The 22,914-nt window shown below is 39.4% G+C and overlaps 1 protein-coding gene across 1 annotated transcript in view; it reads left to right on the forward strand.

The window, feature by feature from the left end:
- Positions 1 to 2,085: 2,085 nt before the first annotated feature.
- Positions 2,086 to 22,914, forward strand: part of PLD5 (phospholipase D family member 5) — a 480,756-nt gene continuing 459,927 nt past the window's right edge. The window contains exon 1 of the mRNA XM_061185407.1: positions 2,086 to 2,274. Coding sequence (XP_061041390.1) covers positions 2,086 to 2,274 — 189 coding nt within the window. The remainder of the gene's footprint in view (positions 2,275 to 22,914) is intronic.

Here is a 22,914-nt window from a genome sequence, read left to right on the forward strand (position 1 = left end):
GCCTGTAACACATATACTACCAGTCTATTCCTTTAAAAAATAATGATAGTAGTATCTACAGTGTTTTCCCCTAAAAAGGTAAAGAAAAAAATCTATTCAATATGAAAACCTGAATTGATATGGAAACCATTTGTTTAAATTCTACTACAGTGGAACATTTCATTAGTACTCTGAATTGGAAATCTGTCACTTGCCAAGGTTTGGCTATATCACATGACCTACAGTGTAATCTTATAGAGCAAAAAGCAGAGGTAGCCTTTGCAGAAGGGCAGTCTGGTTTTTCTAACACCAATATTACAAAAGAGATATATATATGTATATATATATATACTTGTAATCATTTAAATTGTATGTTTATACCTTAAAAAGCAAAAGCAGTGAAAGCTAAATTGTAATAGCAAAATATGAGAGACAAGACAGTGGAATGTATAGCGTTAGCAGCCTTTTAATCATGGTTCAAATCCTTGCTTTGAAGTGTGATTCATGCCTGAGTCTCAGTTCCTTCCCTCACCAGGAAAATGGGGTGAATAACCTGTGTCTTGCAAAATAACTGTGAGATTTAGAGACAACCCACAGACTGGGGTACACATTACACAATGCAATTCAGCTCCTAAGAAAACCGATTTAGAATAACCAAGAATTGTGTGTGTTGTTTATATGTAGTTGCTTCATCCTCAAATTGACTGCTCATAGGATTCTACTTCAACTATTATTACAATACCATCCTCTCATATGGAGACTCTAAAAGGGTATGATACACAATCCTTGCCCTCACAGAACTTCATCAAATTCCAACCCAGAATGTCTTTCTTTGAAACTAAAATGCAAGGTGGACAGTTCTGGGGAACAGTTCTGCAAAGGGCTAGAGAGTTCAGTTTACCATCTGTGGCTCCCTTTAAACATTCCATTACACTTCTCTAGCTTTCAAACATTTAACAAGCTTTTAAATGGACCTGAGAAATCCTTAACACTAGTTGTTATTCAGCTTTTTGGAAAACCAAAGAATGTTTTGAAAAACGTTGATTTCAAAAATAGAAAAAGATAGATTTAAGATTTAATTATTAATATGCCGCCTTATTTCTAAAAAATCGTCGAGGCAGCCTGTCTTAAGTCTGGGCCTGGGAGGGAAAGCCCGGGTAAAAAGCTTTGGGGATGTAAAACCTGGCCCCGGGAGCCCGGAACCAAGAAGAGAACCGTACGGCTCTCGGGCCCCAGAAGCCTTCAGAACGGAGTGGAGGCGGAGTATTTGCAGAAGGGGTCCGGAATCGCCCTCCCAGGATCCGAGGGGCGAGGCTGCTGGGAGCTACGCTCCGCCGCTGGGCTACCGCACCGGGAGGGTCTGCATCACTACACCCTCCAAAGGAAAGCGTGCCAGGCTCAAGAAGACACTCGTCCTTGGGGCCATTTTCTGGGGTTGCTGGACACCCTCTGTTCGGAGTCCCCCACGGGTGGGACAAATGGGCTCCTGAGGCTGGAAGTTACTGAACTTTGAGAAAGAGGGGAGGCAGAGGTCGGGGGCGGCGAGTGGGGGAAAGGCAGGGTGATGCCAAGGAGGGAGGGGGCGCGGAGCCAGCGCCGACTTCTCCAGCTGCTCTTCGCTTTCAAGTAAAAATGCGAGGGGAAGACTCGGAGCCCGGCTGAGGGAAGGCTGCAGAAGGCAGGTCCGCCGCCCAGCCGCCGCCGGCCTAGGCGCGCGGGGAGGGGCGGCGGGCGGACTCGCAGCCCTCTGCCTCCTCACTGCGCCAACCTGCAGGCGCGCGCAGCCCCTCCCCCTCTCCTCCCCCGCCCCCTCCCACCGCACTCAGCCGGGGGCCGGCGTGCTGAGCGCCCGCCCGGGACCGCAGCCGCCCGCACCTCGCGCTTACGCCTAGCTCGCGGCCTCCCTCCTGCCCCATCTTTCTCCTCTCCCTCCTCCCCTCCTTTCCTTCTCCTCCCTCTCCCTCCCAGCTCGCTTCACCCCGCCCTGCCCGCGCTCGGCTCCCCGCGCCCTGCCCGCGCCCGCTCGCTCCTCCCTCAGCCCCGGCCGGCTTCTCGCACGCCCATCCCGAGCTCGCTGCGCGCCGGCCGCCGCCTGGTCATGTCAGGATGGAGATCCGGCAGCACGAGTGGCTCTCGGCCTCCCCCCACGAGGGCTTTGAGCAGATGAGGCTGAAAAGCCGCCCCAAGGAGCCCTCGCCGAGCCTGACCCGAGTGGGCGCGAACTTCTACAGCAGCGTCAAGCAGCAGGACTACAGCGCCAGCGTCTGGCTCCGGAGGAAAGACAAGCTGGAGCACGTAAGCGCGGCTCGCTCCCCCGACCGCGGCCCTGCACCTGTCACACGCGCGCCCCGGGGCCGGGCGCGGGGACCCCGCCGGCGGCCCGGCTTGGGGCCGGGGCGTCCGGGTCCTACGCCCGCCCGGGGCCTCTCCAGCACTTTCCTGCCGGGAAGGAGCGGGCTGCGGGGAGGGGAGGGGAGGGGAGGAGAGGGGAGGGGAGGAGAAGGGAGGGGAGGGCGGGGCGGGGTTGTTCCCTTCTGCACTGCCTGGCCCAGCACACCTCGACCTCCCCGGGCTTCCACTGCTGGGGGTCATTCGCAGTGCGTTTATGGGGTGAGTAAGAAGGGGAACTGCCCCAGCGTGGCTCCAAGGAGCCGGCGTTGCACAGTAGTGGGCTTTAGAGGGGCGTTTGCTCGCGCCTTGGGGCTGTTTTACCCGGTCCAGAACTAACATTAACAAATCCGTAAAGTTGTCGCCGCTGTTGTCCAGCCTGTGTCCGCGCACGATCCATTCGAGTTTTCTGCAGCGTATCCTCTGGGATGAGCAGGTGGCGGTCCTCTCTACTTGCGCCCAGCTAGGGAGGGATTTGCACATTGCAAGGAGAAACAGAGAAAGGAAGAGCAGGTCTCCCTGCTCCCGGGACCCGCCGCTGGAGGGTGGGGGCTGGCGAGCGGGGACCCCCTCTCCCAAAGAGTGCGTGTTTCGCCGGAAACGTTATTGGCGCTGGGGCCGAGACCCTAGGGCTCGCCATTCAGGAGAGAAAAAGTCCCTGTAAAACGGCGTTTAGTGGATTCACAGTGTCAAATCTGACCCATCAGCATCTCCTTAACCAAATGTTAACATGAAACTAAGAGAGTTACCACGAGGGCAACACAGCTAGCTACAGAGAAAATGCCGTTTCTTTCCGCGGAGCTGCATAATCCAAATTGAGTCTGTTAATGGAATGTGGAGGTTTCCTTGTATTTGGGTCACATCGCCAATTATGATAGAAAGAACTTCTGGAACTCACACATCTACCGCCGCAAGGACCTACCCCTCCCCCGTCTTCCCGGCCCCCCCCACTCCGCGCGCTTCTCTTCTCTTGGGCATTTCAGCAGCAAATAGCTTCCCAGGAGGAAGAGGGCAAAGGAGTATTTCTCTTACCCAGTCTGAAAGGAAGGTCTTTGCCTTTTCTCTTAGGGCCTGATCAAGTCCGAAAGCGCAGGTTTAAAGATTTGAATTGGGGTGCATGCTGTCTTGTGTGTAGAGACAATTTCCTAATATCAAATGGATGCCTCAGATCCTTAAGACCATGGAAGTAACTGAAGGGGATTTCTAGGATGCAAGTTGTTTGAAAGGCAGCAGTATATGTTTAAAAATGCAAGCTCCAGAATTAGTGAAGGAACCTGTGGTTATTAGTTTAAAGAGGGGCAAATAGCATCTTCCTGTAATTTGGCTCCTGATGTCGTTTTATTAGTACTAGGGAGAATGGTCTACCCTTAGGATGGTGATAGAGTATGTCTTCATTTCAGTGTCACTCTGAATATGTGTTCATTTGCAGCTTGTGCTTTTAGCTGATCTAGTTCGTTTATTTTCTTACTGAAAATCAATACTGCCACCTTTTACGACTATGTCTCCTTGAGTCACAGACATTGCACACATTATGCTTAAATGGTTTCTCACTTTTAGATTTTCACTGAAAGTATTAAGTCATACAGGGTGGGCCACGGCAGCCTCACCTTTGTGGATGAGTATAGGATACTCAGTGCCTGCTGAGGGTTAGAGACCAAGGAAAGTGAGATCTGGTTGTTTGCACATAAGGATCTATGCTTTCTTCTTCACTCAGATGCTCCAAAATAGAACCTTGTACTTATTTTTTGAAAAATTACCTCTTTTGTTATTTAAATCAAAGTAACTGTTTTGTTTGCTTTCTCAAATACATATCATGAAACATGTATTCTGTTCTGTTGTTTTCTTGTACACTTGCTTTCAGTTAAAAAGGGGGCTTTGCTTCCAGTGAAATTTTTTTTTTGATATTCTCTTGCCCCTTTGAAACATCTACAAACATTTTAGTGAAATAATATTTATGAAAGTGCTATGAAAAATTAAATTAGCATAACAATGTAATTTAATTTTCATTCAAGCTCATCTGTCCTATGTTGTCTACACTACGATGTTTCAAGTAGTTTGATGTTAATTTCTAATTAGATGTTTGAAATCTAAAAACCCATAACAAATATAACCCAGTATGTTATTGCCACACAAAGCATGAAAATGTAATGTTCACTTTATGATAGACAACATTCTGAACATATGTGACACCTTCAGATTTAGATGTTGCAGAGATCAGGATGAGTGTATCATGTGAAATTCAAAGGTGATATATGGTAGTTTGACCCATTTGATCTGTCTAATCAAATGGATGACTACCATTTTTATTATGTTAAAAAATGAATAACTATAATGGAGATCATATGCATGAGAACAGCCTACTATTATTTTGCTCATGCTTTAAAAGCCAATCTAGTATTAAGGCCATAAATAAATTATGGCTTCAAATGGTACGCATATTCAGTCATCCCAATAACGGAGTGTGGACTCTGTCCAGACTTCAGAGGCATTGCTTAATCTGAAAGTCAATAACACAATGTAAAGTGACAGCTAGAGAATATATTTCCACTCAATTTGCTAAAAATGAGAATAGTTTACCTCTCCTTTTCTAGTTTAAAGGCTACAGGACTAATCCCCAGATTGGACAAGAGAAAAGTGACATGAATTGAATGATTAAGGATTGGAATACATTCAACCCATCTTTAAATATGATTCCTGTCATTGGTTGGTTGATACTTAAGATGAATACCCATTGAGAAATAAATGTATGTGAGGGAATTCTCCCGTTCTTAAGTCATGATTAGAAGATACAAGGAATTTATGTTTATACCATGAATTCTAGATTTTGAACTCTACTTGTAAATTTCAGGAAAAAGTAAAATTTCTGGACCCTGCGTAGAATGTTGTCTTATTAGCTGCAAATAGTGTCTTGGTTCATAGAATCTTTCGCCTCCTTTTCTGCCTCATAACGCCTATGGCTTTAGAAAGCATTAGGTTTGGGAAACAATGGAAGTCTTATTCTCTGTAGGATCCCATATTTACTTTAGGTATAATGTAAAAGTGAAGGTTATGATCTAGCAAAGAAGAGGAGCATGGGGCCACTTTTTCAACTCTAACCCACTCTGCTCTGTCAGCCCTCCCTGGGGCTGGATCACTTTGAGAGTCACCATTTAATACAGTTTAGCTATCCCAGAGGACGGTGTAACATTAGGCTGGTGTCCTTTGGTGGTATATGCCTTGATTGACTTTTTTTTTTCCCCACAAAGTTGGAGAGTTGCAGTGGCTACTCTGCCAAGTCGCCTGGCCTGATGCCAGTTGTGTGCGTGTAGAAGTTCCTGATGCTGTTTATGGAGATGGGGATGTCTTATTTTCTCTCCTGCTTCTTCAGTTAGCTTTTGCCACAGTGTGGTTAAGAGTGGGGCTCTGGTTAGATAGGCCTGGGCAAAGGACCCACAATGTACAGGATGTACATTCACAATCCTCCATAAGGAGTTGCAGGTTTACTGGGTGATTCAAGGAGACAGTCCATGCCTATACTCCAGTCATGCACAGTCCCCTTATGGCAGGGGCTCAGTAAGTACTAGAAAAGAAATTTTTCTTCACTCTTCTCACCTGTGCAGGTTGGCAGGTGTCTTAGTTCGATCTGCAATGACAGACTGGGTGGCTTTTAAACATTTATTTCTCACAGTTCTGGAAGCTGGGAAGTCCAAGATCAAGGCACAGGCAGATTTGGTGTCTGGTAGGGCCTGCTTCCTGGTTCATAGATAGCCGTCTTTTTGCTGAGTCCTCACGTGGTGGTGGTGGTGGTGGTGGTGGTGGTGATGGGGGAGTTCTCTGAAGACTATCTTGTTCATGTGGACTCCAGCCTTATTACCTGGTCACCTCCCAAAGGCCCCACCTCCAAATGCCAGCATATTGAGGATTGGGTTTCAACACGTGAATTCGGCTGGGGTGGCGGGGTGGGGGGGGGGGAATAAGCATCCAGACATCCAATCCATAGCAGCAGGGTATTTTCCACATCTTAGTTGCCTGGCCTGCTGGGAGCTCCATCCTGATACTTGTTTTCATGATTGTCAAGTCAGCTGATGGGAAGCTGGTGAATCATCTAATGCCTTTCAGTACTTCTATCCAGAAGTGGTGCATCTATTTGACTCATGATAATTGGCCAAAGAAAGTTTCCTGGCCAAGGCTTTCTTGAAAGGGGGTGAGGAAGGGGGCATTCAACCAAGACCCAAAAGAAGGAGAAAGAGAACATCCATGACTAGCTCATAAGGATGACCATGAGACATAAAGCTCTTAGCACAGCATATGGCCCGTGCTCAATGCTCAACACACAGTACCTGTAGGTATCATTGCTGCTCAGGTGTTGCCTGGGTGGGCCTGCACTCTCCACCCAAAGAGCTTCCCGATTTCCTATTTGAGATCAGCCTGCCTGAATTATAGTTCTGGACCCAGAAGTGTATGGGTCCTTTTGTCGGCAAGGCCAGCTCACCATTCCTGGCCTGTTAAGTTGCCTCTTTGCCTGGCTTCCGGTCCATTCTCTGGGGTCTTCTTTCCTGGGCTAGTGGGCCCCTGTGTGTTCCCTGCCTGGCCATTCTGAGGCTGACTCTTGTTCTCACTCTCTCTGTGGGCTCTGCTAGTGGAGACCAACTCCTTGCCCTGTCCCCAACTTCTGCTTTCCTTCCCAGCTTTGCGCTGGTGGTGATATTTATCTGCATGGTGGCTCAGAAAGCCTATTTAAAATGGAAAGAGAAAGCAGAAGAGAGAAACTGTAAAGAGTAGAAGACAGAATCCTTAACGTTCACACTTGTAGTGAGCCCTAGTGTCTTGCTTGGTTTAGTAAGTGCCTTACTAAAAAAAAAAAAAATTGTCTTCTCTAAGTGTGAATTTTCACACTTAAATAGAGTTTATGTTACCAGTGAATAGTAGATAAATGCCAAGTGCACACTTGCCTCCTAGAATAAATTATTCACATGATGAGCAAAGAAGAATAAATGGATTGGAGCAAACTTGGTCACCATGGTCTAGGCTCATATTATGTAATGTTATTTATGTCCCACAGAGCAGATTCGTGAAAGTAATTATACTCCACAGAGCAGATCAGTAAAGCACCAAAAGACAAAGTTCAACCTAAGGGAATGCATCTTTAAAATGTACCATTAAAAATCAACCAACTAACCAACGAAACAAACAAATGAACAAGGAGAAAATATCCTTTTTTATGTTTATGTATTTTTGGCCAGACTGGATAATTTTAGTCTGGCAAACATTTAAGAACATTAACATTTACCAGGATTATTTACTGTGACTTTAGATAAACAGAATAGGCTGAGGCAGAATTCTCTGCCTCTCTAACTCATGTGTCAAGAAATGAAAGTCTAGATGTCTCTTGAGTGTGTTCTAATGCATCTCATTGTTGTGTCCATTATTGTATTTGTCATTACTTTAGGTGGCATATATTTATTCTACTAATGGACTGTGGGTTGACATTTCAGTTTGTTTTGAAGAAACTTTGACTTCTTTGAACTCTGTTAGGTATGGCTTATTGAGTTATTTTAACATAATCACTGTCAGTGATATATTAAATATATTTAACTTGAGAAGCTCAAGACTACTGAACCTAAGATTCCTTTTTCTTCCCTTCTTCCATGTAATAGCCACTACCTATTTCCTCTGGCTAGTTTCTCTGAAAGTTTTCACTTCTCCTCACAGATTTCTGTATCTGTCTCAGGTTTAAACCTATGTAACTGTTTCCAGTTCTTCTGTTCTGGCTCTAAAGGTCAAGAAATCTGATGAATCTTTTGAATTTCTGGAACAAGGCAGTAACTATAATATGTTATGTTCCTGTACTGAATTGACTGATAGATGGCATAGTTAGGCAGAGATAGAATTTGTGGTAATGTAGCAACCCAGAGATGTTGCTTCAAGTGTATGTGTTGGGGACATTTAAAGTTATTGATTGTCTCAAATTCATACCTACATAAATTGTGCTGTGAGAGTACAACATAAATGTTGAGTTACAGTTGAAATGCCACACAGTGGTTGTGAAGAGACAGACCTTATAACCAAAAACGTATGTTTAAATTTTTCTCAGAAACAGAGACAAAAGAGCCCAGTTTCTAAAATCACAAATCAAGCTGTTAAGCAGGGCGTATGAAGAAGAATGAAGAACATGGCAAACTTTCCCAGGTAGACTTATGTACATGGGAAAATCTCACTGATGCCTAACATATGAAGTGGGCCCAAGCTGGACTACCTGACTGGGTATCATGGGACTGGATGTCATGGCAATTGGGTGATAAATATGGTTTTTTATCCTCTAGAGTAGATGGTGAACCTTGTGAACATATTCTTTTTCTGAATTGAGCTATAATTGTGCTCCTGCCAATAAGTTGTTAGGGCTATTACAGGTATAACGTGAGGAGTTAAGTTGAGATGATGGGACTCATTGAAGTAAAGAAAGCACTAACTGACACACTCGTCATCAACAGATATTTATTGAGAGTGACTTTTATGTGAAAGACACTTTGTTAGGAGATTATGAGGACTTTCATTCAACAAGCATTTATGTGATGTATACTGTGTTCCAAACAGTAGAGAGTATACAAAGACCGAAGCAAGTCTTTGCCCTCTCTCAAGATGCTTACAATTTTATAAATATAGTTATAATATGATTACAGTGTTATGAATAATACAGAAAAATGCAAAGTAGCATAAAACCCTGTCTTCAAAGGACTTGTTTAGACAAGGATAAAATAGGTAATGAATCCTGTCGTATATTGATTGCATATTGTAACAAAGTTAAATTTATTCCAGTAATACAAAGTTGATATAAAATTCAAAAGTCAATCTAATTTATCACATTAACAGAATGAAAGTAAACCCATATCTCAATAAATGAAGTAAAAGTGTTTGATGAAATTCTATACTTAGGCATGATAAAATTCTCAACAAACTGGAAATAAAAGGAAACTTCATTGATAAATGAAGTTCACTGATAAAGAGTTTCTTTAAAAAGAATCATAGTTAATGGTGAAATATTTAAAAATATCTACCTGGATAGTGAGGCATAGATGTCCATCATCATTACTTCTGTTCACCATTGTACAGGAGGTCATAACCAATGCAGTAAGGCAAGAGTAAGAATTCAAAGGAAGTAGTAAAATTGTCATTAGCAGATGACATTATTTTGTACATCTAAACAAAATAAACTACAGATAACACTTAATGAATTAATAATGTCACTGGATTTATCATAGCCACTGGATACAAAGTTACTGTACAAAATTAAATTATGAAAAAACAATTCCAAAATAAAACTAAAAACTGTTACCATCTACATTAGCATAAAAATATCAAATACTTAAGGAGATTGATAAGACTTCTTTTAAATTTTCTCCCAGATTGATCTGTAGAGTAGATACAATTCCAATTAAAATCCCAACAAGTTTGTATATGTTGAAAAGTGATTCTAAAATTTGTATGAAAATGCAAAAGGCCAAGAATAGAGAAGACAATCTTGATGAAGAACAACTTAGTCGACTGTTTCCAGATAGCAAATCTAGATTAATTAAAGCAATGTGGTATTGGTGTAAGGATAATTGAATAGATCAATCAACAGAAAGTGCAGAAACAGACCTGTGTATATGTTATTATTGACAGGTTCTTGATTTATGACAAAAGTGACAGGCACAGAAGTGCACTGGGAAAAAGATGGTCTTTTAAAAAAATGGTGTTGAGTCAGTTGTATATCTGTATTAAAAAAATGTGGTTTCTCTTTCACACTATACACAAAGGTGGTCAAAGAAAGCTTCACCCTTGGCAAAGTTTTGTACTGGGTCTTAGGAACCTAGGAAGAAGAGCTGCTGGATGTAGGACTGGCCTGAACCAAGGCTTTTGAGTGGAATCTGGTCAACAAAAAGCCTGTTTGGAAGACCAGTGGGTGAACAAGTATGACTAGAGGACAGGGTTTGTTTAAGTGAGTGTTGCGTGTGAAAACACCCACAGTGGTAGATTAGGACAAGACCACGGAGGACTTGAGGATTTGAATTGTAAGCTGATGATGTTCAGCTTTATTCTGTAAGCAAACAGGAGGTATTTCAGTAGGCACTTCAGTTAGCAAGTCTGGGTTTCACAAAACCTGCTGGTGGCTCGCAGTGTTGAGGAAGAAGAGCCTGGCTTGCGGGGGGGACCAGTGTAAAGTCTCTTTTAGTGGTAGAGATAGGAAGTAACAAAAGAGTGTGGTGAAAAGTAGAAAAATCGAGGAACAGATGTAAGAAATATTGTGAAATGAGAGTTCATGGGGGGAGTTCCTTGGTGGTCTAGTGGTTAGGATTTGGTACTTTCACTACTGTGGCCCGGGTTCAATCCTGGTTGGGGAACTGAGATCCCACAAGCCGTGCCATGTGCCCCCCCCCCAAAAAAAACTGCTACTCCAATAAACACACGAATGAAACAGCCTTATTAAAAAAAGAAAAAGAGCTCATGGGACTTGGTGCTTGACTGGATGTGGGGAGTCTGAGAAAGCTCATCCATTCAGCAAATATTTATTGAGTGCCAGCATGTCCCAGGAATTGTGATTGGCGTGATGGGTACAAGGATGAACAGGGAAAATTCCATAAATGCCTTGAGAGTTGGAATTCTGCCTTACTCATCTTTGTATCTTGGACACAAGCCATTGTTATTGTCTTGATCCATATTATCAATATTATTATGATCATAATTAACAAACAGTACAATTTCTGCTCTCTGCAAGGAGCTGAGCTTAAGGCTTGAGAAAATTCAAATGTCTGTGATTGAGCCTTTGACATCAGGTTGCATATGGTCTAGTTCTCCAGAACTCAGCTTAAATGTTTTCACTTCTAAACCTAAAGTCTGGTTAAATACCCCTTTTATGTGGTCCCATAACATCATGGGCAAGCATCTGTTATAGCACTTAATACACTGTTTTTTTTAAATTGCCTGATTAATTGTCTATCTTTTGACCTCATTGGAAAGCTTGAGGACAACAGTGGTTTCTTATTTATAACAATGTACCCTAATGCCCAGCACAGTGCCTGGTAGACATCCAATGTTGACTGACTTGACTGTTGAAACAGTGAATGAATGAATATGTGCTAGGGAGGCAGGACTTACACACAAGTGAAAGAATGAGGTGGCATACACTACTTAACGCTACTTGGCAGGCAAATGCTAAGATGTTAAATGCAACAAGAGTTCAGTGGAAAGAAACACCAGAAGCCCCATGAGAAACTCCTGAAAAGGGTTATGATTAAATGTCAGCTGGAGAAGATAACAGACAAGGCTGCGTCTAAACCATCTGTAGTTTGTTTGAGATTCTATCCAGTTTTTTTTAAGACCTGGGAAGTGAGAGTTTTAGGGCCACTTTAGTGACCTATTCCAATATCTAATGCTATTGTTTACATGAATTCTTTTTTTAGTTTTTATTTCTATATGTCTTTGTTTTTATTAGTCAAGAAGAATATTAATTTTTAAATTTTTCACAAGTACTTTGGTCTAACTTTTTGCCATGTCTAAATCTGCTGGTTCATTATTTAGCCTCTGCCCTGTCCTGGCTGAGTGCACTTGATCAGAGACTGTGAGATACTCTACAGCAGGGCATGTGTCAAGACTGCCAAAATCCCCTTAAAGACCTGCCACTCTTGATCATTAAGAATCTCCTACTATGACTTCCTGACTTGTCTGTTTCCAAACTTTTTTCATTCCCTAAGTTCTTCTTGCTGCAATCCATGACTTGTGCACACGTTGCTTAAAACCTGTCCTGTAAGATTCCTAATACATCTTTTTTTAAAAAATAAACTTTTATTTTGGAATAACTTTAGATTTATGGAAAAGTTGTAGAGATAGTAAAGGCATTTCCTATACATACCTCACCCCAGTTTCAGTTTCCCTTAGTGTTAAATTCCAAACTCCAGACTTCGTTAGAATTTCACCAGTTTTTAATGTCCTTTTTCTGTTCTAAGATCCAATCCAAGATAACACATTGCATTTAGTTGTCCTGTGTCCTTAGTCAGCCTCTGGTCTGTGATAGTTTCTCAGGCTTTCCTCATTTTCTTATGGCCTTGACAGTTTTTGTTTTCAGCCTAATTGAGGTATAATTGACTAATAAAATTGTAAGATATTTAAAGGTTTCCCGCCATTGAGTTAATGAAAACATCCATCACATCATATATTTATTTTTTTTCTTGTGTGTGTGAGAACATTTAAGTTCTATTCTGTAAGCAAAATTCAATTATATCACAGTGTTATCATTGGTAATCATTATGTTTATATTGATCTTCAGACCTTATTCATCTTATAACTGAAAGTTTACACTTTTACCAACCTTTCCATATTTTCCCCATTCCGCAGGCCCTGGCAACCACTTTTCTACTCTCTGAGTATATGAGTTTGAGTGTTTTTTTTTTTTTTAGATTTTACATATAAATGATATCATGCAGTATTTGTCTTTCTCTGGCTTACCTTACTTAGCATAATTCCCTCAAGTTCCTCCATATTGTTGCTAATGAAAGGATTTCCTTTTTACTCATGGCTGAATAATATTCTATATATTTGTATATCACATCTTATTTATTCATTCATCTGCTTATGGACGCTTAGGTTGTTTTCACATCATGGCTATTGGAATTAATGCTGCAGTGATCATGGAAGTACAGATATGTCTTCAATATCCTGTTTTCATTTCCTTTGGGTAAATACTCAGAAATGGGATTGCTAGATCACATGGTAGTTGCATTTTTAATTTTTTGAGGAGTTTGCATACTGTTTCCCATAGAGGCTGTACCAATTTATATTCCCACCAATAGTGCTATAGTGTTTCCTTTTCTCCATATGTTTACTAGCACTTGTTATTTGTTGTCTTTTTTATTATAGTCATTCTAACAGGTGTTAGGTGATATCCCATTCTGGTTTTAATCTGCATTTCCCTGATGATTAGTGATGTTGAGCATATTTTCATTTACCTGTTGGCTATCTGTATGTCTTCTTAGGAAAAATGTCTATTCAGATACTCTGCCCATTTTTTAAAGAGTTGTTTGTTCTTTGCTGTTGAGTTGTATGAATTCTTTGGTTATTAACTCTTTATCAGATATATGATTTGCAAATATTTTCTCCCATTTGGTAGGTTGCTTTTTCATTTTGTTGATGGTTTCCTTGCTGTGCAGAAGCTTTTTAGTTTGATGTAGTCCCACTTGTTTATTTCTGCTTTTGATGCCTTTGTCTTTGATGTCAAATCCAAAACATTATAACCAAGACAGATGTCGTGGAGCTTACAGCCTATGTTTTCTTCTAGAAGTTTTATGATTTCAGGTCTTACATTCAAATCTTTAATCCATTTTCAATTATTTTTGTGTATAGTGGTCCAGTTTCATTCTTTTGCATGTGGCTGGCCAGTTTCCCTAACACCGTTTATTGAAGAGACCGTACTTTCCCCAGTGTACAGTCTTGGCTTCTTTGTCTTAAATTAACTGACCACATATGCATGGGTTTATTTCTGGGCTCTCTATTCTGTTCTGTTGATCTATGTGTCCGTTTTTATGCCAACACCATACTGTTTTGGTTAGTATAGCTTTGTAAAATAGTTTGAAATCAGGGAGTGTGCTCTTTCTTTCTCAAATTGTTTTGGCTAATTGCGGTCTTCTGTGGTTCCTTATGCATTTTAGGATTCTTCTCTTTGAAAAATGCTATTGGAATTTTGATAGGGATTGCTTTGAATCTGTAGATTTCTTTGGACTGAGTGGACATTTTAACAATGTTAACTCTTCCAATCTATGAGCATGGAATAGCTTTCCATTTACTTGTGTCTTCTTCAGTTTCTTTCAACAGTGTCTTATAGTTTTCAGTGTATAGGTGTTTCACCTCCTTGGTTAAATTTATTCCTAGGTATTTTATTCTTTTGGTTGTGATTATAAATGAGATTGTTTTCTTAATTTCTCTTTCTGCTAGCTCATTGTTACTTTATATAAGCACAACAGATTTTTATTTGTTGATTTTGTACCCTGCAACTTAACTGTATTTGTTTATTTCTAACAGTTTTTTTGGTGGAGTCCTTGTAGTTTTCTATATATAATATCATGTCATCTGCAGAGAGAGACAATTTTACTTCTTCCTTTCCAATTTAGATGCCTTTTATTTCTTTTTCCTGCCTAATTGCTGTGGCTAGGACTTCCAATATGTTTTGAATAGAAGTGCTGAGAGTGGCCATCCTTGTTTTTGTTCCTGTTCCCGCTCTTAGAGGAAAGAGCAATTCTAATTTTTTTTAGTTTAGTTCTCTACCTTTTTTCTTGGTAAGTCTGCCTAAAGGTTTGTCTATTTTGTTTATCCTTTCAAAAAAACCAGCTCTTAGTTTCTTTTATCTTTTCTATTGTCTTTTTAGTGTCTATTTCATTTATTTCCATTCTGTTATTTGTTATCTCCTTCCTTCTATTAACTTTGGATTCAGTTCCTTTTCTAGTTCCTTGAGGAGTAAAGTTAGGTTGTTTATTTGAGATCTTTCTTCTTTCTTAATGTAGGCATTTATTGTTATGAACTTCTTTCTAAAACTGCTTTTGCTGCATCACATAAGCTTTGATATATTGTATTTCCTTTTCATGTGTCTCAATATAGTTTGATTTCCTTTTTTCAAAAAATTTTATTTTATATTGGAGCATAGTTGATTAACAATGTTGTGTTAGTTTCAAGTGTACAGCAAAGTGATTCAGTTATACATGTATCTATTCTTTTTCAAATTCTTTTCACATTTAGGTTATTACAGAATACGGAGCAGTGTTCCCTGTGCTATACAGTAGGTCCTTGTTGGTTATCTACTTTAAATATAGTAGTGAGTACATGTCAATTCCGAACTCCCACTCTATCCTTACCCCCACCAACCTTCCTCCCTGGTAACCATAACTTCCTTCTCTAAGTCTGTGAGTCTATTTCTGTTTTGTAAATAAGTTCATTTGTATCATTTATTTTTAGATCCTTCATATAAGCGATGTCATATGATATTTGTCTTTCTCTGTCTGACTTACTTCACTTAGTATGATAATCTCCAGGTCCGTCCGTGTTGCTGCAGAAGGCATTATTTCATTCTTTTTAAAGGCTGAGTAATATTCCATTGTGCATATGTACCACATCTTCTTCATCCATTCATCTTTCGATGGCTATTGTAAACAGCACTGCAATGAACATTGTGGTGCATGTATCCTTTTAAACCATGTTTTTCTCTGGATATATGCCCAGGAGTGGGATTGCTGGATCATATGGTAGCTCTATTTTTAGTCTTTTAAGGAACGTCTATACTGTTCTCCATAGTGGCTGTACCAATTTACATTGCCACCAACAGTGTAGGAGGGTTCTTTTTTCTCTACACCTCTTCAACATTTATTGTTTGTAGACTTTTGGATGATGGCCATTCTAACTGGTGTGAGGTGATATCTCATTGTAGTTTTGATTTGCATTTCTCCAGTAATTAGTGATGTTGAGCATCTTTTTGTGTGCCTCTTGGCCGTCTGTATGTCTTCTTTGGAGAAATACCTATTTAGGTCTTCTGCCCATTTTTTTTATTGGTTTTTTTTTTTTTTGAGCCACATGAGCTGTTTGTAAATTCTGGAGACTAATCCACTATCAGTCGCATCTTTTGCAAAATATTTTCTCCCATTCTGTGGGTTGTCTTTCACTTTGTCTGTAGTTTCCTTTGCTTTGCAAAAGCTTTTGCATTTAATTAGGTTCCATTTGTTTATTTTTGTTTTTATTTCCATTACTCTAGGAAGTGGATTGAAGAAGATATTGCTGCAATTTATGTCAAAGAGTGTTCTATGTTTTCCTCTAAGAGTTTTATAGTATCCGGTGTTACTTTTAGGTCTATAATCCATTTGGAGTTTATTTTGTGTATGGTGTTAAAGAATGTTCTAATTTCATTTTTTCACATGTGGCTGTCCAGTTTTCACAGCATCATTTATTGAAGAGACTGTCTTTCCTCCATTATATACTCTTGCCTCCTTTATTGTAGATTAATTGGCCAGAGGTGCCTGAGTTTATTTTTGGGCTTCCTATCCTGTTACATTGATCTATATTTCTGTTCTTATGCCAGTATAATACTACTTTGATGACTGTAGCTTTGTAGTATAGTCTGAAGTCAGGGAGCCTGATTCCTCCAGCTCCATTTTTCTTTCCAAGATTGCTTTGGCTATTCATGGTCTTTTGTGTCTCCATACAAATTTAAGATTTTATGTTTTAGTTCTGTGAAAAATGCCATTGGTAATTTGATAGGGATTGCATTGCATCTGTAGATTGCCTTGGGTAGTATAGTCATTTTGACAATATTGATTCTTCCAATCCAAGAACATGGTATATCTCTCCATCTGTTTGTGTCATCTTCCACCTTTTTCATCAGTGTCTTACAGTTTTCGGAGTACGGGTCGTTTGTCTCCTTAGGTAAGTTTATTCCTAGGTATTTTATTCTTTTTGATGTGATGGTAAATGGGATTGTTTCCTTAATTTCTCTTTCTGATCTTTCATTGTTGGTGTGTAGACATGCTACAGATATCCAGCAACTTCACCGAATTCATTGATGAGCTCTAATAGTTTTCTGGTGGCATCATTAGGATTTTCTATGTATGGTATCATGTCATCTGCAAACAGTGACAGTGTTACTTTTTCTTTTCCAATTTGGGTTTCTTTTATTTCTTTTTATTTTATTTTATTTTATTTTTATATAGCAGGTTCTTATTAGCTATCTATTTTATACAAATTAGTGTATATATGTCAATCCCAATCTCCCAATTCATCCCACGACCACCCCTCCCCCACCCCGCTTTCCCCCCTTGAGTCCATATGTTTTTCCTCTACATCTGTGTCTCTATTTCTGCCTTGCAAAGCAGTTCATCTCTACCATTTTTCAAGATTCCACATATATGCATTAATATACGATATTTGTATTTCCCTTTCTGACTTACTTCACTCTTTAAGACAGTCTCTAGGTCCATCCACGTGTCTACAAATGACCCAATTCCGTTCCTTTTTATGGCTGAGTAATATTCCATTGTATATATGTTCCACATCTTCTTTATCCATTTGTCTGTCGATGGGCATTTAGGTTGCTTCCATGACCTGGCTATTGTAAATAGTGCTGCAGTGAACATTGGGGTGCATCTGTCTTTTTGAATTATGGTTTTCTCTGAGTATATGCCTAGTAGTGAGATTGCTGGGTCATATGGTAATTCTACTTTTAGTTTTTTAAGGAACCTCCATACTGTTCTCCATAGTGGCTGTATCAACTTACATTTTCACCAACAGTGCATGAGGGTTCCCTTTTCTACATACCCTCTCCAGCATTTGTTGTTTGTAGATTTTCTGATGATGCACATTCTAACCGATGTGAGCTGATACCTCATTGTAGTTTTGACTTGCATTTCTCTAATAATTAGTGATGTTGATCATCTTTTCATGTGCCTCTTGGCCATCTGTATGTCTGCTTTGGAGAAATGTCTACTTAGGTCTTCCACCCATTTTTGGATTGGATTGTTTGTTTTTTTGATATTGAGCTACATGAGCTGTTTATATATTTTGGAGATTAATCCATTGTCCGTTGATTCGTTTGCAAATATTTTCTCCCATTTTGAGGGTTGTCTTTTTGTCTTGTTTATAGCTTCCTTTGCTGTGCAAAAGCTTTGAAGTTTCATTAGGTTCCATTTGTTTATTTTTGTTTTTATTTCCATTACTCTAGAAAGTGGATCAAAAAAGATCTTGCTGTGTTATGTCAAAGAGTGTTCTTCCTATGTTTTCCTCTAAGAGTTTGATAGTGTCCAGTCTTACATTTAGATCTCTAATCCATTTTGAGTTTATTTTTGTGTATGGTGTTAGGGAGTGTTCTAATTTCATTCTTTTACATGTAACTGTCCAGTTTTCCCAGCACTTATTGAAGAGACTGTCTTTTCTCCATGGTATATCCTTGCCTCCTTTGTCATAGATTAGTTGACCATAGGTGTGTGGGTTTATCTCTGGGCTTTCTATCCTGTTCCATTGATCTGTGTTTCTGTGTTTGTGCCAGTAGCATATTGTCTTGATTACTGTAGCTTTGTAGTAGAGTCTGAAGTCAGGGAGTCTGATTCCTCCAGCTCTGTTTTTTTCCCTCAAGATTGCTTTAGCTATTCAGGGTCTTTTGTGTCCCCATACAAATTTTAAGATTTTTTGTTCTAGTTCCGTAAAAAATGCCATTGGTAATTTGATAGGGATTGCATTGAATCTGTACATTGCCTTGGGCAGTATAGTCATTTTCACAATATTGATTCTTCCAATCCAAGAACATGGTATATCTCTCCATCTGTTTGTATCATCTTTAATTTCTTTCATCAGTGTCTTATAGTTTTCTGCATACCGGTCTCTTGTCTCCCTAGGTAGATTTATTCCTAGGTATTTTATTCTTTTTGTTGCAGTGGTAAATGGGAGTGTTTTCTTAATTTCTCTTTCAGATTTTTCATCATTAGTGTATAGGAATGCAAGAGATTTTGGTGCATTAATTTTGTATCCTGCAACTTTACCAAATTCATTGATTAGCTCTAGTAGTTTTCTGGTGGCATCTTTAGGATTCTCTATGTATAGTATCATGTCATCTGCAAACAGTGACAGTTTTACTTCTTCTTTTCCAATTTGTATTCTTTTTATTTCTTTTTCTTCTCTGATTGCCATGGCTAGGACTTCCAAAAGTATGTTGAATAATAGTGGTTAGAATGGACATCCTTGTCTTGTTGCTGATCTTAGAGGAAATGCTTTCAGTTTTTCACCATTGAGAATGATGTTTGCTGTGGGTTTGTAGAATATGGCCTTTATTATGTTGAGGTAGGTTCCCTCTGTGCCCACTTTCTGGAGAGTTTTTATCATAAATGGATGTTGAATTTTGTCAAAAGTTTTTTCTGCATCTACTGAGATGATCGTATGGTTTTTCTTCTTCAATTTGTTAACATGGTGTATCAGATTGATTGATTTGCATATATTGAAGAATTCTTGCATCCCTGGGATAAATCCCACTTGGTCATGGTGTGTGATCTTTTTAATGTGTTGTTGGATTCTGTTTGCTAGTATTTTGTTGAAGATTTTTGCAACTGTATTCATTAGTGATACTGGTCTGTAATTTTCTTTTTCTGTAGTATCTTCGCCTGGTTTAGGTATCAGGGTGAAGGTGACCTCATAGAATGAGTTTGGGAGTGTCCCTTCCTCTGCAGTTTTTTGGAAGAGTTTGAGAAGGATTGGTGTTAGCTCTTCTCTAAATGTTTGATAGAATTCACCTGTGGTTACTGTGATGTTGGACAGATATTTGATTCTTAGTAAAAATTTCTTAAACTTAGTTTAAAAAAATTTTTTTTACTGTGAATACAGAAGTTAAGATGATGCCTTTCTTTTATAGTCACTAAAGAGGAACTATGTCTTTTATATTTGTCTTGGAAAATACTTCTCCATAGTGTTCATAAAATACTATATTCCTGGAAAAAAAAAAAAAGAATTCACCTGTGTAGCCATCTGGTCCTGGACTTTTGTTTGTTGGAAGATTTTTAATCACAGTTTCATTACTTGTGATTGGTCTGTTCACATTATGTATTTCTTCCTGGTTCAGTCTTGGAAGGTTTTATCTTTCTAAGAATTTGTACATTTCTTCCAGTTTGTCCATTTTATCGGCATATATTTGCTTGTAGTAGTTTCTTATGATCCTTTGTGATTCTGTGGTGTCTGTTGTGACTTCTCCTTTTTCATTTCTAATTTTATTGATTTGAGTCCTTTCCCTCTTTATCTTGATGAGTCTGGCTAAAGGTTTATCAATTTTCGTTATCTTCTCAAAGAAGCACCTTTTAATTTTATCGATCTTTCCTATTGTTTTTTGTTTCTATCTAATTTATTTCTGCTCTGATCTTTATGATTTCTTTCCTTCTACTAACTTTGGGTTTTGTTTGTTCTTCTTTCTCTAGCTCCTTTAGGTTAAGGTTAGATTGTTTATTCGAGAGTTTTCTTGTTTCTCTATGTAGGATTATATTGCTATAAACTTCCCTCTTAGAACTCCTTTTGCTGCATCCCATACATTTTGGATCATCGCATTTTCATTGTAATTTGTCTCTAGTTATTTTTTGATTTCCTCTTTGATTTCTTCAGTGATCTCTTGGTTATTTAGTTACGTATTGTTTAGCCTCCATGTGTTTGTGTTTTTTACGTTTTTTCCCCTGTAATTTATTTCTAATCTCATAGTGTTGTGGTTGGAAAGGATGCGTGATATGGTTTTAATTTTCTTAAATTTACCAAGGCTTGCTTTGTGGTCCAGCATATTGTCAGTCCTGGTGGATGTTCCAATTGCCCTTGAGAGGAATATGTATACTGCTGCTTTTGGATGGAATGCTCTATAAATATCCATTGTCTAGTCTAATGTGTCATTTAAAGCCTGTGTTTCCTTATTGATCTTCTATCTGGATAATCTGTCCATTGATGAAAGTAGGGCTTTAAAAGTCCCCCACTATTATTGTGTTACTGCTTATTTCTCCTTTTATGGCTGTTAGTATTTGCCTTATATATTGTGGTGCTCCTCTGTGGCATGCATACATATTTACAACTGCTATATCTTCTACTTGGATTGATCCCTTGATCATTATATAGTGTCCTTCTTTGTTTCTTATAACAGTCTTTATTTTGAAGTCTATTTTATATGATATGAGTATTGCTATTCCAGCTTTCTTTTGATTTCCATTTGCATGGAATACCTTTTTCCATCCCCTCACTTTCAGTCTGTATGTGTCCCTAGATCTGAAGTGGGTCTCTTGCAGACAGAATATATACGGGTCTTGTTTTTGTATGCATTCCACCAGCCTGTGTCTTTTGGTTGGAGCATTTAATCCATTTACATTTAAGGTAATTATTGATATGTATTTTCCTATTGCCAGTTTCTTAATTGTTTTGGATATTTTTTGTAGGTCTTTTATCTTCCCTTCCTCTTTTGTTTTCTTCTCTTGTGATTTGATGTCTAAATTTAGTATTGTTTGTGGACTTCTTTTCCTTTTTTATATGTGTATCTATTTTAGATTTTTGATTTGCGGTTACCAAGAGGTTTTGATATAGCAGTCTATCAAAGATTGTTTTAAGTTGCTGTTCTTTTAATTTCAAATGCATTTCCAATATCCTGCATTTGTGCTCTTTTCTTCTCAGAATTGCTTGTTTTGATATCACATTTTTGTTCAGACAATTTCCTACATTTACTTTATGTTTGCCTTAACCAGTGAGCTTTCCCACTTTTAATTTTCTTGTTTCTAGTTGCCTTTTCTTTTCCATTAGAGAAGTTCCTTTAGTATTTGTTGCAAAGCTGGCCTGGTGGTGCTGAATCTTCTTAGCTTTTGTTTGTCCATAAAGCTTTTGATTTCTCTGTTGAATCTGAATGAAGCCCTTGTTGTGTAGAGTATTCTTGGTTGTAGCTTCTTCCCTTTCATCGCTTTAAATATATCATGCCACTCCCTTATGGCCTGGAGAGTTTCTGCTGAGAAATCGCTGATAACCTTATGGGCGTTCCCTTCTATGTTATTTGTTGCTTTTCCCTTGTTGCTTTTAATAATCTTTCTGTGTCTTTAATTTTTGTCAATTTGATTACTATGTGTCTTGATGTGTTCCTCCTTGCGTCTGTCCTACCTGGGACTCTCTGTGCTTCCTTGACTTGGGTGACTGGTTCCTTTCCCGTGTTAGGGAAGTTTTCAGCTATTATTTCCTCAAATATTTTCTCAGGTCCTTTATCTCTCTCTTCTCCTTCTGGGACCCCTATAATGCGAATGTTGGTGCATTTAATGTTGTCCCAGAGGTCTCTTAGACTGTCCTCATTTCTTTACATTCTTTTTTCTTTATTCTGTTCTGTGGCAGTGATTTCCATCATTCTGTCTTCCAGCTCAGTTATCTGTTCTTCTGCCTCAGTTACTCTACTATTGATTTCTTCTAGCTGTAGAAGAAAAAAACTGTATTTTTCATTTCAGGTAGTTTATTGTTCCTCTCTGTTTGTTTGTTCTTTATTTCTTCCAGGTCTTTCTTAAACATTTCTTGTATGTTCTCATCTGTGCCTCCATTCTTTTTCTGAGATCTTGGATTATCTTCACTATCATTACTCTGAATTCTTTTTCCTGTAGTTTGCCTATCTATCTCCACTTCACTTAGTTATTTTTCTGGGGTTTTATCTTGTTCCTTCACCTGGGACATATTCCTCTGCTGTCTCATCGTGTCTAAATTTCTGTGATTGTGGTTTCCGTTCTGCAGGCTACAGCCTTGTTGTTCTTCTTGCTTATGCTGTGTGTGCTCTGGTGGATGAGGCTGTCTAAGAGGCTTTTTCAGGCTTCCTCGTGGGAGGGACTGGTAGCTGCCCACTGCTGGGTAGAGCTCCGTGTTGTCCCTCTGGTGGGCAGAGCTGTGCTCAGGAAGACTTTAAGCAGCCTTTCTGCTGGTGGGTGGGGGTGTGTTCCCTCCCTTTTGGTTGTTTGGCCTGCAACATCCCAACACTGGAGCCTACAGGCTGTTGGGTGGGGCTACGTCTTGGGGGGAAATGGTGGCTTCCAGGAG

The sequence above is a fragment of the Eubalaena glacialis genome, chromosome 3, assembly GCF_028564815.1.
Source record: "Eubalaena glacialis isolate mEubGla1 chromosome 3, mEubGla1.1.hap2.+ XY, whole genome shotgun sequence".
NCBI classification, from domain to species: domain Eukaryota; kingdom Metazoa; phylum Chordata; class Mammalia; order Artiodactyla; family Balaenidae; genus Eubalaena; species Eubalaena glacialis.